The sequence below is a fragment of the Helianthus annuus genome, chromosome 17 (genome assembly GCF_002127325.2).
Source record: "Helianthus annuus cultivar XRQ/B chromosome 17, HanXRQr2.0-SUNRISE, whole genome shotgun sequence".
Lineage (NCBI taxonomy): Eukaryota > Viridiplantae > Streptophyta > Magnoliopsida > Asterales > Asteraceae > Helianthus > Helianthus annuus.
The window spans coordinates 2,652,659-2,668,383 of record NC_035449.2 but is presented as its reverse complement, the minus strand read 5'-3'; the positions used below and the strand labels follow the sequence as shown (position 1 = coordinate 2,668,383).

Sequence of the window (15,725 nt, the reverse complement as noted above, 5' to 3'; positions counted from 1 at the left end):
GCAGAATTGATATATATTGCAATTTAACACTAATACTTCAGTGATATATCGGTTATATCGGTCAATATCGCCGATAATGTCGGTACTAATATTCTAACTGATATTTGATATCGGTACCAGCATGCTAAATTCTAAGTTTGAATCAAATCAAGTTTAACGGGCTCGAGACTAGATTAGGGCTCAATTGGAAAGCGAGTTTGATCCGAAGCTTTTTACATTAAAATTTAATTGGGTTCATGAGCATAAATTAGTCTGTTATAATTATATATACTAACAAATAGTAACTTGAGACACAACTACAAAACCAACCGACGCAACTTTTGAAAATGATTATTATTTATTTTTATAATAAATAAAGTAACTTCACATTTACCGAACTGTTTCACAATAACGCACTGGTTTCAATTTACATCCTTTCATGGCTTATGGAACCGCCCAAAACTGTTTGTGTTTCACCTTAACGCTATCATCTACGACACACAAACTGACAGACGTATATGATGGAAGAGTACTCCGTTTGTGGGGTACGGCGGTTGCAACCATCACATCGCTTCATCAACAGTATGTGGCGGTTACTAGCCAACCTTCGCATCGATTAGTCAACAGGTAAGGCAACGATTCATTCAGTATATATGTGTGCATTTTCAATCCGACTAAGGAAGATGAAAAGTCCATCCGAATCCATCAAAATCAAATAACTCGCTGGTCACAACGACATCGTTTTATCTTCGGCGAAATTAAACGCCATCATCACCGCCACTCTCATCAGTGAAAGAAATCATAACATGTATCGAATAATGAAAACCCATCTGCAGGTTTATGTTTCTCCCTTCCTTTAGTGAACCCGTAGCAAGAACAGTTTAATTGTAATTTGTTCATGTCAATTGTTCATGTCTTTATCTTGATTCTTATAGTGTTGTGTTCATAGATTTATTTGTAAGATTAAATATATTACTTATTAATATTTAATCTATAGCCATCTTAATCATTTACATTATAGAGATCAAAATATATTAGAACCTATTATTAATTAGTTGGTAATTGTTGATGGACCATATTACCCTTAGTAACTAATTAGGTTTCCTCCTGGGTGCTTATATAAGGAGAGTTATGTGGAAGTTTAAGGGTTACTCAGTTTCACAATTCACACCCCATAAGCCATAACATCATCACGAAACCTCCTCTCCTAAACCGATACCCTTTTCGGTTTCTAAGTCACCATCATCAGTTAGCATCCTAAGGAGGAACCGAATCAAGATGACAGGCATGTCGAACTCTCTCACAGGATTCTCCTCTGCACTATCTGCGGTGACAGGTATGATTTATATTGTTTTCCTTCATGCATAAACAGAACTGAACCAACATGTGGTATCAGAGCATATGTTGATTAGTCAGTTCTGTTTTCGTATCCATAATTCTGGGATTTAAACTTGGAAAACGGAATTTTTGAAACCTTTAAAACCTTTAACAGCCGGTTTCGAGTCATAAGTATCGACTCGAAATCATGATTTTCGATGAAAAGGTCATTTAATTGTTCACCGAATTAACTGGATCATGTTTTAGCCGAAATCTGTTTAGTAAAATTATTAAAAAAATTCAGGTTTTGGGTTCCAGAATTTTATTTTTTATGATTAGGGTTCATCATGTTCATGTGAAAATTCGAATATTCTGTTATGTTTTGGAATATGATTTGGATTATTAAGTGTTTTTCCTGATTTTGATCTAATTTTGTCCTCTAAATTTTTTAGAAAACTGTTAAAAGATAAGCAGATTATAATTTCGAAATCTGTTAACAAAATTAGATCATCTTAAACAGGAAAGGATATCTTTTAATCCCTTAGATTTCGAATTTTCGGTTATGATATCAAATTAACAGCTGTTAGCGAGGTTGCTACTCGAGACCACGAGGTTGCTACTCGCAACCATGAGGTTGCTACTCGAAACCATGAGGTTGCTACTCGCAACCATAACGTCATTAGTCGAGACCATGAGGTTGCTACTCGCAACCATAACGTCATTAGTCGAGACCATGAGGTTGCTACTCGCAACCATAACGTCATGACTCGCAACCATGAGGTTGCTACTCGCAACCATAACGTCATTAGTCGCAATCATGAGGTTGCTACTCGCAACCAGAATGTCATCACTCGCAACCATGAGGTTGCGACTCGCAACCATAACGTGATTAGTCGAAACCGTAGTTGCGACTCGCAACCATAACGTGACTAGTCGAAACCGTAGTTGCGACTCGCAACCATAACGTCATTAGTCGAAATCGTGGTTGCGACTCGCAATCTCATTATTTTAAGCTGTTTAAATGTGAACTAAAGAAATGGTTTTGTAATTTACTTAGTTAATTAATCAGAATCAGATAATGTAATGTTTTACAAAACCAGAATAGCTTAACTTGAATGAGCTTTTGATATATCATTTCTGGCCAAAGCTGACTTGATACATCTACTTATCATTCAAGTATTACGAAAGCTATGCTATGTGTGCATCATAAGCATGAATGTTTTAATATCTGGCCAAAGCTGATTTAATTCTTTCATAGATGGCATACTTAGCAAGTGCATAACTAAAGTGATTGTTTCAATTTCTGGCCAAAGCTGATTTGTTACAACCGCTTTGCACATATGCTTAAATGATTACACTTCCGGCCAAAGCTGTTTTGTTTTCGTTTAAGTAGAATTTTTTAGTTAAGTCTATTATTTTGATGTTAGTAATATACATTATCACAGCTTCATTATGTAAAATGGTCATTATTTTGCCTGCCTTAGTTTAACGTGCCCATAGATCACATTAGTTTTCTTCCTTAGTATCATAACTTGCTCATCTTATTTCCACTATCAGCACCCAACTGCGGGATTCCACCTTTGACTGGTGATAACTTTGCTGCATGGAAGGATGCTCTCATGCTTACTCTCGGATTGCTTGATTTCGATTATGCTCTAAGAGAGAAAAAGCCAGCGGACCTTACCACTCAAAGTACTGCTGCTGAGCAGTTAACTCATGAAAAGTGGACTAGGTGTAACCGCATGTCTCTCATGTTTATGAAGCAATCCATAAGCAATGCAATCAGGGGAGCTATTCCTGATTCTGAAGATGCTAAGACCTACTTGGAACATGTGGAGGCTCAGTTCAAAGGGACGTCAAAGGCGCACGCTAGTACTCTTATTCTTAAGCTGGTGACGACTAAGTATGATGGGAGGAGCGGCATTCGCGAGCACATCATGATGATGAATGACATGGCCAATAAGCTGAAGGGGCTGGAAATGGAAATCAGTGATGGTTTCCTTGTTCATTTCATCATTACTTCGCTTCCTTCTTCTTTTGAAGCATTCAAGATCAACTACAACACTCAGAAGGAAAAATGGACGATGAGTGAGCTGGTCGCCATGTGCGTACAGGAGGAGGAGCGTATGAGGATGGATCGCCATACTGATGTTGCAAATTTCACTACCTCCAATCCTAAGAAAAGGAAGCACAATTATCAGAGGAAGGATGCTTCTAAAGTCCATAAGTCTAATCCTAATTCTAATGCAAGTGCACCTTCCAGCTCTAAGAACTCCTTAGGCAGTATCCGCTGCAAGTTCTGTAAAAAGACAGGACACATGCAGAAGGAATGCCCTGAATTTAAGGAGTGGCTGGCTAAGAAAGGTAACGATTATTTTATGATACTTGAGTCCTATAATTTAAGTGTTCCTGCTAATTCTTGGTGGTTTGATTCTGGTTCTATGGTTCATGTTACCAATTCTACTCAGGGATTCCTTTCAATCCGGAAGCTGGAAAGAAACCAAAGAACGCTTAAGGTTGGGGATGATCGAGAATTAGAAGTGAAGGCCATTGGAACATTACAATTAGTTATGAAAACTGGTTTATGTATTAAACTTTATGATACCTTATATGTTCCTGAGGTAACTCGGAACCTTGTATCAGGACCAAAGTTAGACATGGACGGTTTTATTGTTTCCCATGGTCATCGCAAACTCTCTATCCATTATGATTCTGTTCTTTATGGTACTGGTGTTCTGGATGGAGGACTCTATAGATTAGAACTAGATGATGGCTTTTCCAAATCTTTGTTGTCATATAACATTAATGAATCACTCACAAAGATGGAAGAGAAACGAGACTTAGAGACTTCATCCATGTTGTGGCATCAGCGTTTAGGCCACATTTCAAAAGAGCGATTAAATCGTCTCATAAAGGATGAAGTCTTACCTCCTCTCAATTTCTCTGACTTTGGAACATGTGTCAAATGTCTTAAAGGTAAAATGACATTAGCGAATAAGAAAGGTGCCACTAGGAGTTCTAATTTATTAGAACTCATTCACACTGACATTAGTGGTCCCTACCAAATCGCTGGCATAACAGGACATACTTCATTTATCACTTTTATTGACGATTATTCTCGTTACATGTACTTGTATCTTATTAAGGAGAAATCTGAATCTCTAACAACTTTTAAAGATTATAAGGCTGAAGTTGAAAAGCAATTAGATCGTCAGATTAAAGTTGTGAGATCAGATAGAGGCGGTGAGTATTATGGAAGACATACTGATGTGGGTCAAGCTCCTGGTCCATTTTATGAGTTTTGTAAGGGCCAGGGGATTGTAAACCAATACACCATGCCTGGTACACCTCAGCAGAACGGTGTCGCTGAAAGAAGAAACCGTACCCTTATGAACATGGTGCGCAGTATGTTAGCCAACACTAACTTACCATTATTCCTCTGGACTGAAGCGTTAAAAGCAGCTGTTCATATACTCAATAGAGTTCCTTCTAAGTCTGTCCCTAAAACTCCTTATGAACTTTGGACAGGAAGGAAACCGAGTCTTAAATATATGAAAGTATGGGGCTGCATTGCTGAAGCAAAACTTTACAATCCTTTCCTAAGGAAACTTGACCCTAAGACAGTTACCTGTTTCTTTATCGGGTATCCTGAGAACTCTAAGGGTTATCGTTTCTATTGTCCTTCCCATGTCACCCGTATTGTTGAAACCAAGCGTGCTGCGTTCCTGGAGGATTTCAAGGTCAGTGGGAGCAGTACCAACCCTTACGAAGAATTGCAAGAAGTACAAGACGCGGGGGGGAGAGACTCGTCGCTTACCATTACTCCGATTACTCCTCTTGTACCCAATGCAATTATTACACCTGAAGCTACTGCACCAACTGAAAATTTACCTCTACAATCAGAACCCATTATACCTCATGACGAAGGCACATCAAACGCTCAAAACCAAGACAACGCTGAACCCGATAATCCACTCAGGAGGTCATCCAGGCAAAGAAGGCCTCCTAATTGGGATGATTATGTTACCTACCTGACTGAAATGGATCCCGGAAAGCTCAATGATCCTATCTCTTACAATGAAGCCATTAGCAGTGATCAGTCTTCTGAATGGAATAAAGCAATGATTGATGAGCTTGATTCCATGAAGAAAAATGACGTTTGGGATTTGGTAGAATTACCCAACGGAGTCAAACCCGTAGGATGCAAATGGGTGTTCAAAACAAAACTGGATCCGAATGGTAACGTTGAACGCTACAAAGCGAGATTGGTTGCAAAGGGCTACACTCAGAAAGAGGGAATTGATTATCAAGAGACGTTTTCACCTGTCTCTCGTAAAGATTCATTAAGGATCGTCATGGCCCTAGTAGCTCATTTCGACTTAGAGCTGCATCAGATGGACGTTAAAACCGCTTTCCTTAACGGAGACTTGGACGAAGATGTTTACATGAAGCAACCTGAAGGCTTTGAGCCTGAAGGTCAGGAGCATCTAGTCTGTAAGCTGAAGAAATCCATTTACGGGTTAAAACAAGCATCACGTCAGTGGTACCTCAAGTTTGATGAAGTCATGAAGAAGCAAGGTTTTATGAAGAATCAAGTGGATCAATGCACCTACCTCAAGATGAGTGGGAGCAACTTTACTATACTTGTCCTTTACGTTGACGACATTCTATTGGCAAGTAATAGTTTAGACATGTTGCATGAGTCGAAGCGGTTACTCTCGCATAACTTCGACATGAAGGATCTCGGAGATGCGTCTTACGTCATTGGCATCGAAATTCACCGAGATAGAAACAAAGGGATCTTAGGATTGTCCCAAAGGGCCTACATAGATCGTGTCCTTACACGGTATAACATGCAACAGTGCAAACCCTCCGTCGCTCCAGTAGTTAAGGGAGATGTTTTCGGTTCGTTTCAGTGTCCGACAACAGAGGTTGAGAAGGAGCAAATGAGCCAGATACCTTACGCATCAGTAGTCGGGAGCTTGATGTATGCTCAAGTCTGTACTCGTCCAGATATCGCTTATATTGCTGGAATGCTAGGCCGTTATCAGACTAATCCTGGTCTAGATCATTGGAAAGCAGCTAAGAAGGTACTTCGATATCTGCAAGGGACAAAAGACTATAAGCTGACTTATAGAAGAAGTGATCATCTAGAAGTGGTGGGCTATTCTGATTCTGACTTTGCCAAATGCAAAGATGACAAGAAATCCACTTCGGGCTATATCTTTATGTTAGCAGGCGGCCCTATCTCTTGGAAGAGTCATAAGCAACAGTTGACTACAACTTCCACAATGATGGCAGAGTACATTGCTGTTTATAACGCAACCTGTCATGGAATGTTGATTAGAAACCTGGTCACTGGACTCAAAATCGTTAATTCCATTTCTAGACCATTGAAGCTTTACTGTGATAATTCAGCTGCCGTTAGTTTCTCGAACAGTAACAGTTCGACTGGAGCTGGTTTATATCTCGATACGAAATATCTTTTTGTACGTGAACGTGTTGAGGAAAATAATCTTTGTATCGAGTATATTAGTACTAAGGATATGCTTGCGGATCCGATGACTAAAGGTCTCCCTCCTAAGGTTTACGAAGAACATGTTCGGAATATGGGATTATGTAAAGACCTTATTTGAGCATATTGTACTAGCTTATGTTTTATGTTTAATGAAATTTCCTCAAGTTTGATTTTGTATGTCTATTAGAATATGTTCAACCGGTATAATGGCATATAGACAAATAAATAAAAGTTACAAATCAAACAAAGGGCTTACATGTATTTTGATCATGATGATTAGGTTTTAAATTAAGGCTATAGTATGATTAATGGGGGTCCTGAGTCGCATAATGATTCAACGGCTGTATTTCTCTGCTATAGTACTTGTTTAAGGCTAAAATGAGTGTTAACTCCTGATCAGGCTTATCTAATACTCATAGTAAATGATTACTCGGCTAAGTGGGAGAATGTAAGATTAAATATATTACTTATTAATATTTAATCTATAGCCATCTTAATCATTTACATTATAGAGATCAAAATATATTAGAACCTATTATTAATTAGTTGGTAATTGTTGATGGACCATATTACCCTTAGTAACTAATTAGGTTTCCTCCTGGGTGCTTATATAAGGAGAGTTATGTGGAGGTTTAAGGGTTACTCAGTTTCACAATTCACACCCCATAAGCCATAACATCATCACGAAACCTCCTCTCCTAAACCGATACCCTTTTCGGTTTCTAAGTCACCATCATCAGTTAGCATCCTAAGGAGGAACCGAATCAAGATGACAGGCATGTCGAACTCTCTCACAGGATTCTCCTCTGCACTATCTGCGGTGACAGGTATGATTTATATTGTTTTCCTTCATGCATAAACAGAACTGAACCAACATTATTTTGATTAGAGCCATCGCATTGGTATATTTTTTTAGAGAAATCAAGAGAAGAAAAACCAACCAGGGATGCGTCAATCCAATTAACGGTGGCGTTAGTAATACCGTGTATCTACAAAAGTTTGTGGTGCAATTCCTTAGTTTGATGGGGAAGATGATGACGTTTCTTTTTCTCCGAACCTTAATTTTGGGTTCCCAACTCAATTAAGGGATTATTTTTTATAAATCACCAACCGACTGCCTGCAACGCATCTGCAATCGGGAGCGGATGAAATGCCCGGCTGATTTTGTAGATACACGGCTTCAATTGGATTCCTTTTTATTTTTATATATTTATTTCTTTTTTTTTTTGGTAAAATTACATGTAACAAAAGAATTTGGGATTTAACCAGGTTAAGTTTATCTTTAAAGCATTCAAAGATTGAGTGATGAAGATGAATATGGAAAAGTGAAATGTATACCTATAAGCAATTTTATAAGGAAAATTATTCAAGAAAAAATGGGTGATGTAAACTTTAATATTAAAGATTAAAGAGTTATTTCAGAAAGTAACAAATATTAATATTAATAATATAAATAATTTATCATCATGGAACATATCAAAACATCTAACCCTCAGTTACCGATTTCAATAAACATAATTTGAGTTTTATTTCAAAATACAATAAATAACAAAAAATTATCATTTGTGATCTCATATTTTATTTATTTTTCATTTTTAAACAATTTTGGAAAGACAAAAAAAATTTCTATCGTCAAATATTGACATCTAACTCTCGGATTTGAGTGAAAGTTAAAATGTGCTACAAGATAGTTACATTAATTTGAAATCTTGACAATTAAACTTCACTTAATCTATATTTTATGGTTTTGCTTTTTGGTTGGTATAGCGTATTCAAGACTTTATAATTATGGGTTTTCTTAGTGGCTTGCTATACTGCGCACCGGCGAACACCAAACCAATCTTTGAAATTTTATAATTACACCCACACTTTATTTAAATTTTTTTCTTAATTTTTTGCCGTCACTCAGTTTCATCTTGATGGTTTCATTAAGTTATTTTTTACGATAATGTTTTACAAAAAAAACTCCGCAATGAGCTTGCGTGATTCAACATTTTTACGCTTATTTTTAGTTTGGTTTAATGGTAACGTTGTAGCGCACGGGCCTAAAAACATTAACAATCAACAACCCGCCGCAACGCGCGGGATAACGTCAACTTGTTATGTTACAATAACTAAATGATATATACTCTCTTATATAAATGAGGTAATAATCGTAGATATATAATATCAAATATATAAATGAAAAATGTAATTAAATATATAATAAACAAGTAAACATCGAATTCGACTTTTAAACACATAGCTTGACATAAGCTGAGCAAGAGCTCTATCTCACTAGGAAGGAACGAGTCATTCCTCAAAACCATCACTTATTCACTGGGCACCAATCAATCAAGCTATGTCATCTCATCTTGAATCATGGGTTCAAATGATCAAATGGGTTAGGGCGGTGTTTCACGCATCACTTGATCACTTGGTACTTCTCCCCACAATTACTTCTCCACTTTTTCTCCATCTAGCCTGAACACACTAATCCATCACTTAGCCATAATCAAACCACATGTTTCACGCCATCACTTGATCATTTAGCTCAATCATCAATCGGGGAGTGCGTTGTGCCCCTTAAACAAGTTGTGCTCCTACTTAGATCGGTCATAGTCGACTCTTTTCTAGCTCCACTTTTTATGTTTTTTTTAATTTATTGGTCAAATAGCAGTGCACTATTTGTCCAAACATATTCAATTTTAATCAAACATTGACATAATTATTCAACATTGTCATCACTAGTCAATACCAAATTGTTCTAAGAAAGTTATTATCTCTTTCATCAAAGTCTTTATACAAAAGAAGAACTTAGCGACAGATCTGAAGGTTGATTTGAAGACAAACACCAAACATCAAAGTCGAAACTTTGTATAAAAGGGAGTTCTAAAAAACTGCAGGATAAGACAATGACAGGCTTCCCTCACAAATTTCATCGGGAATGTGTCGGTCGAAAGACTGTTGCAAAATATGCGGCAACTTAGACCATATTTAGTGGCGCGTGGTTTGGCCAACCACGAGACAACACAATCCCCACGTCACGTTGTTTGTCAATTTTGTCCGGGTCATGTGGTTTAAACCAAGAGATGTGGTTGCCGAATTCAAGGAAAACAAAAAAGGAGCCAATGGTGTGTGAATGTTTAATCCATTTTGTTAACCAAGTGGTTTGCATACCTCTTCACCACACCTCTTTACCAAGTCGTTTGGTTAAGATGACAAGGATGCCATGTGTCGTAAAAAACCAACCCACATACCTCACCACTACTCATGGCCTTAGCGATGCCAAAATTGGTCGCTAATGTATGGCACATATTATTATTTAGCAATGAAAATATATTCTATTGACATATATATTCATCTGGAAAAGGTTATTTTTGGCGGATCTACTAGTTTTTATCCCCTCACATACACACACCAAACATAATAGTTTCTAGAGTTAAATGCCGTTATAGTCCCTGTAGTTTGGGCCATTTTGCTAGTTTAGTCCAAATGTTTTATTTTTCACCTATGGGTCCAAAAAGGTTTCACCGTTGTCATTTTAGTCCACTAGGTTAACTTCATCCAATTTTTCTCTTAAAAGAAGGGCAATTCGATCATTTTATATGGTCGAATTGCCCTTCTAGTTAACAGAATTACATATAAAATGACCGAATTAGACTTCTCGTTAAGAGAAAAAATAGATGAAGTTAATCCAGTGGATTAAAATGGCAATGGTGAAATCTTTTTGGATCCACAGGTGAAAAATAAAACATTTAGACTAAACTGACAAAATAACCAAAACCATAGACTAAAATAGCATTTAACTCTACTTTTTATGTGGTAGTAGTTTAGATAAATTACAGAGGTTTAAATAAGAGTTAACTGCCATTTTAGTCCCTGGGTTTTGGGTCATTTTGTCAGTTTAGTTCAAAGGTTTTATTTTTCACATGTGTGTTCAAAAAGGTTTCACTGTTGCCATTTTAGTCCCCTATGTTAACTTCATTCATTTTTTCTGTTAACGAGAAGACCAATTCGATCATTTTATATGTAATTCTGTTAACTAGAAAGACAATTCGGCCATATAAAATAACCGAACTGGCCTTCTCGTTAACAGAAAAAATAGATGAAGTTAACCAAGTGAACTAAAATGGCAATGATGAAACCTTTTTGAACACACAAGTGAAAAATAAAACCTTTGGACTAAACTGCCAAAATAACGTAAACCATAGGGACTAAAATGACATTTAACTCTTTAAATAAATAAAACCCAATCTTGTTCCGATTCATCATCTCCACCGTTGGATGAAGGAAGAGCGGTATATAAAATGAAGCAGCGGCAGTCAAAGCTCAAAGACTCGCTGTCTCTATAATAGCATCATCAATCACATAGAAGAGAAGAAATGGCGATTACCCTTAACAGCGGATTCAAAATGCCGATAATCGGATTGGGCGTCTGGCGCATGGAGGGTAAAGATATCAAAGATCTCCTCATCAACGCCATCAAAATCGGCTATCGTCACTTCGATTGTGCTGGTCTCTCTCTCTCTCCCTCCCTCCCTCCTCCGCAATCATCTTTCTTCTGCATTCTAATTTTATAACATCCGATCTGCTTCTTAATTGATTTAGGGGTGGGTATTCATGTTAAAATTGGTTCTTATCCTTCAAAACAACTTCATCTACTGTATGTATGTAATTCATTAGTTGTTTTGAGGGTTTGTATTTGAATTTGAAATCCGATCAAGCATGCTTTCTATTTACTTTTACATCTATATATATGATTGATTACAGTGGCGAAGCTTGACCCGAATGACGGGGTCGAATACGTATATACCAATAAAATTCTATAGAACCGGGGTCTAGAACGTATATACCAAAAAAATTCTATACGAGAACTACATATATAACACTACCGAGCGAAAAGTTCGAGGGTCGGGTGCCCCTCCCCGCCCCTTCTATACTTCGCCACTGATTGATTACCGTGTGTATAGTATATTTGTTGATTACTGTAATAAAGCTTTTCAGTTTTGCATAAATGATGTATAAGGCCAAAATGTTTCTCAATATATTATATAGAGTTAGTCAGGGGTGCAATTGTCAAGAACTAGAAATCAAGACATATTGTGCTTTCAGATTATATTTTTAAGTAAAATTCTACTTTGAGAAGGTTGTATGTGGTATTCTTCTTTTTTACAATACAGACAGAGCATGTTATTTTTGATACAACAGTTTTATGTTTCTTAAATTGGATTTATATAATTCTTGCATGCAGCTGACTACCAAAACGAAGGGGAGGTTGGGGAGGCACTAGCTGAGGCATTTAAGACAGGATTGGTGAAGAGGGAGGATCTTTTCATTACTACAAAGGTATGTATCTGCTTTACAACTCATTTATATCAAAATCAGTTATATACGTCATAGTTATTAAAAGCCATAGCCTCTTGCGCCTAGGCCCAATTTCCTAGTGAGGCGAGGCAATTGGCGCCTTAACTCAAGGCAGTTGCTCTTTGATTCTCCAAGTGATGGTTCATGCGCAGATTCCGGCGAGATTCCTAGATTCTTGAGAGTTTTCGGCCAAATTCTCTAAATTCTGGCAAGATTCTAGCTAGATTTCTACTTTTATCTAACGAAACTACTTTTCTACACTAATAAACTAGTATTTTATAACTTTTGGTACTCAATAGACGATATTAAATGTTATATAACAGCTTTAGTTTATATTCTTTGAAGAACAGTATTAATTTTCTATTATATAAAAATATTTTTTGTTGAATGTTTTTTTTTTCCTCAGGCCCGCGCTTTTTTTTGCGCCTTGCGCCTAGGCCCTAGGCGAGGCCTATGCGCCTAGGCCCTAGGCGAGGCCTATGCGCCTAGGCCCTAGGCGAGGCCTATGCGCCATGAGTGCGCCTAACGCCTTTAATAACTATGATATAAGTAATGTTGTTTTTTTGAATACGGGTGGTCAAAGGGGTCGAACAATGTTGAATGTGTATTCAAATCCTAACTTCTAAATTGTTTTATTTATAAGAAAATGTAGTAGTATTAGTTTTAAAATCACCCAGCCAAACCATACTCAAATGTTAAGTTGTTTAAATTAAAAAAAAAAGGTTTATTTTTCAAATACAGTTATGGATTTTTTTTTTTGAATTCAGTTGTGGAACTCAGATCATGGACATGTTGTGGAGGCTTGCAAAGCCAGCTTGAAAAAGCTTCAACTAGACTATCTGGATCTCTTTCTTGTTCACTTTCCCATTGCAACAAAGCACACTGGTATTATTAATCATGATCCTCTTTCATAAAATTTAGAGTTAAATGCCATTTTAGTCCCTGTGGTTTGGGCTATTTTGCCAGTTTAGTCCAAAGGTTTGAAACCTTGCCATTATAGTCCAAATAGTTTGAAACGTTGCCATTTTAGTCCACTAGGTTAACTTCATCCCATTTTTCTGTTAACGAGAAGGGCAATTCGGTCATTTTATATGGCCGGATTGCCCTTCTAGTTAGCAGAATTACATAAAAAATAACTTAATTGCCCTTCTAGTTAACAGAAAAAATGGATGAATTTAACCCAGTGGACTAAAATGGCAACATTTGAAACTATTTGGACTAAGATGGCAACGTTTCAAACCTTTGGACCAAACTGGCAAAATGGCCCAAACCACAGGGACTAAAATGGCATTTAACTCTAAAATTTATTATTAAAAATAAGAAAATGTGGGTTTTGTTTATAGGAGTTGGTACAACTGCAAGTGCATTGGATGAAGAGGGCGTTTTGGATATTGACACCACAATTTCGTTGGAGACTACGTGGCATGCCATGGAACAAACCGTTTCCATGGGATTGGTTCGTAGCATTGGGATCAGGTTAGTTAGTTATTATTGCATTCTTTGAGTTAATTACTGTTTTTGTCCCTATGGTTTGTAAAAAATCACTATTTCAGTCCATTAGTTTAAAAATTGCGATTTCAGTCCCTGTGGTTTCACTTTCGTAACCATTTCAGTTCACCTCGTAACCATTTCAGTCCCTGTACTTAACAGAATAATGGATTGAAATGGTTACGAAAGTGAAACCATAGGGACTAAAATGGTTATGAAAGTGAAACCACAGGGACTGAAATCGTAATTTTTAAACTAATGGACTGAAATAGTGATTTTTTACAAACCACAGGGACGAAAACAGTAATTAACTCTTTTCAAAATTATGCAGCAACTATGACATTTTCTTGACCAGAGACTGCTTAGCTTACTCTAAAATAAAGCCAGCTGTAAACCAGATCGAAACGCATCCTTATTTCCAGCGCGACTCTCTTGTTAACTTCTGTCAGAAGCACGGAATTGCAGTTACAGCCCACACTCCCCTTGGTGGCTCATTGGCTAATACAGAGTGGTTCGGTTCCGTGTCTTGCTTAGATGACCAAGATCTCAAGGTAAGTTTGATTTTCAGCCTGAAAATGGAAAAATTACAAGTTTTGCCCTTTATCTTTATACCACTTTTCAGGCGGTGTCCTTTTTAACGAATGTTGACAGGCGGTGTCCTTCACTAGGTATTTTGTTGCAAGTTTAGTCCTTTACACCCAACCCAGTTAAAAAACCCTGTTAATTGTTGACAGGCGGTGTCCTTTTTAATGAATGTTGACAGACGGTGTCCTTTACTAGGTATTTTGTTGCAAGTTTAGTCCTTTACACCCAACCCAGTTAAAAAACCCTGTTAATTGTTGACAGGCGGTGTCCTTTACTAGGTATTTTGTCGCAAGTTTAGTCCTTTAGCTAGGTATTTTGTTGCAAGTTTAGTCCTTTACACCCAACAATTAACAGGGTTTTTTAACTGGGTTGGGTGTAAAGGACTAAACTTGCAACAAAATACCTAGTAAAGGACACCGTCTGTCAACATTCGTTAAAAAGGACACCGCCTGAAAAGTGGTATAAAGATAAAGGACAAAACTTGTAATTTTTCCGCTTGAAAATTGATCGTGATTAGTTAAGATTTTGAAAAAAAAGTTAAATGAGGTAGATGCAGCAAATACAAGTTGAAACCGTCAAAAAGTGATTGATTTTTGTCAGCTCAATCTACCATTTTTCAAAACCGTTCTTATCGCTACAGGCCAGAGCTTTACGTGAAATCTCATATAAACTGTCATAAATACTACCACGTCAAACAAGTTTCTAAAAGTCAAAACGGGAGTTGACAAATTGGTTTTGTTTGTGATCAGGGCTTGGCTGAGAAGTACAAGAAAACCGTTGCGCAAGTGGTTCTGCGATGGGGCATACAACGAAACACCATAATCATCCCTAAATCATCGAAGCAAGAACGACTTGAAGAGAATTACAAAGTGTTTGACTTTGAGTTGACCGATGAGGATATGGAGTTCATCAAGAGCAAGGATCGGAAATACAGAACCAATAACCCTGCTAAGTTTTGGGGGCTCGATCTTTATGCTTAAACCGTTAGTCCAAACTCAACCAAACTGGATTGGAACTTTTGTGATCGCTTTTCTTCTCACCTCACCGTCTAAGATTTGATAATACCTAGACCCTATTTTACATATCTTGCAGTTTCTTACATAGCTACAGTTGATCTGCTTTATGCCTGGGTAGGCCTCAATTGGCTTGAATGGGTTCAGGTCACATTGGGTTCGAGGGAAAATGATTTTGAGTTGGTTCGGGCTAAAAATCACTTTGGTTTGGGTCAAAAATGGTTGGACTAAAATTAACTTGAGTTGAAAGAAACCGTTTTTTTTTTTTTTATTATTTTTTTTTTATATATATATATATAGACTGTAGAGATCAAAATACGTTCACTTGCCAACCTCGATGGTTGTGGTGTCGGTGGTGCCCTAAATTTGATAGGTGGCAAACAATGGTCGTCGTTTCTTGCCCATTCAGATTTTAGTTACGATCGTTCTAACAAAGGCTCATCTTGACATATTTAACCCAGTCATTGGCTATGAGGGTG

At 37.3% G+C, this 15,725-nt stretch overlaps 1 protein-coding gene across 1 annotated transcript; it reads left to right on the top strand.

Annotated features, from left to right (window-relative positions):
* Positions 1-11,118: 11,118 nt before the first annotated feature.
* Positions 11,119-15,342, top strand: LOC110921346 (NADP-dependent D-sorbitol-6-phosphate dehydrogenase). The gene is made up of 6 exons (XM_035986604.1): positions 11,119-11,311; positions 12,048-12,142; positions 12,928-13,045; positions 13,504-13,636; positions 13,980-14,199; positions 14,983-15,342. Exons 1-6 carry the CDS (start codon positions 11,179-11,181, stop codon positions 15,211-15,213), a joined length of 930 nt encoding a protein of 309 aa, XP_035842497.1. The 5' UTR covers positions 11,119-11,178; the 3' UTR covers positions 15,214-15,342.
* The last annotated feature ends 383 nt before the right edge of the window (positions 15,343-15,725 follow it).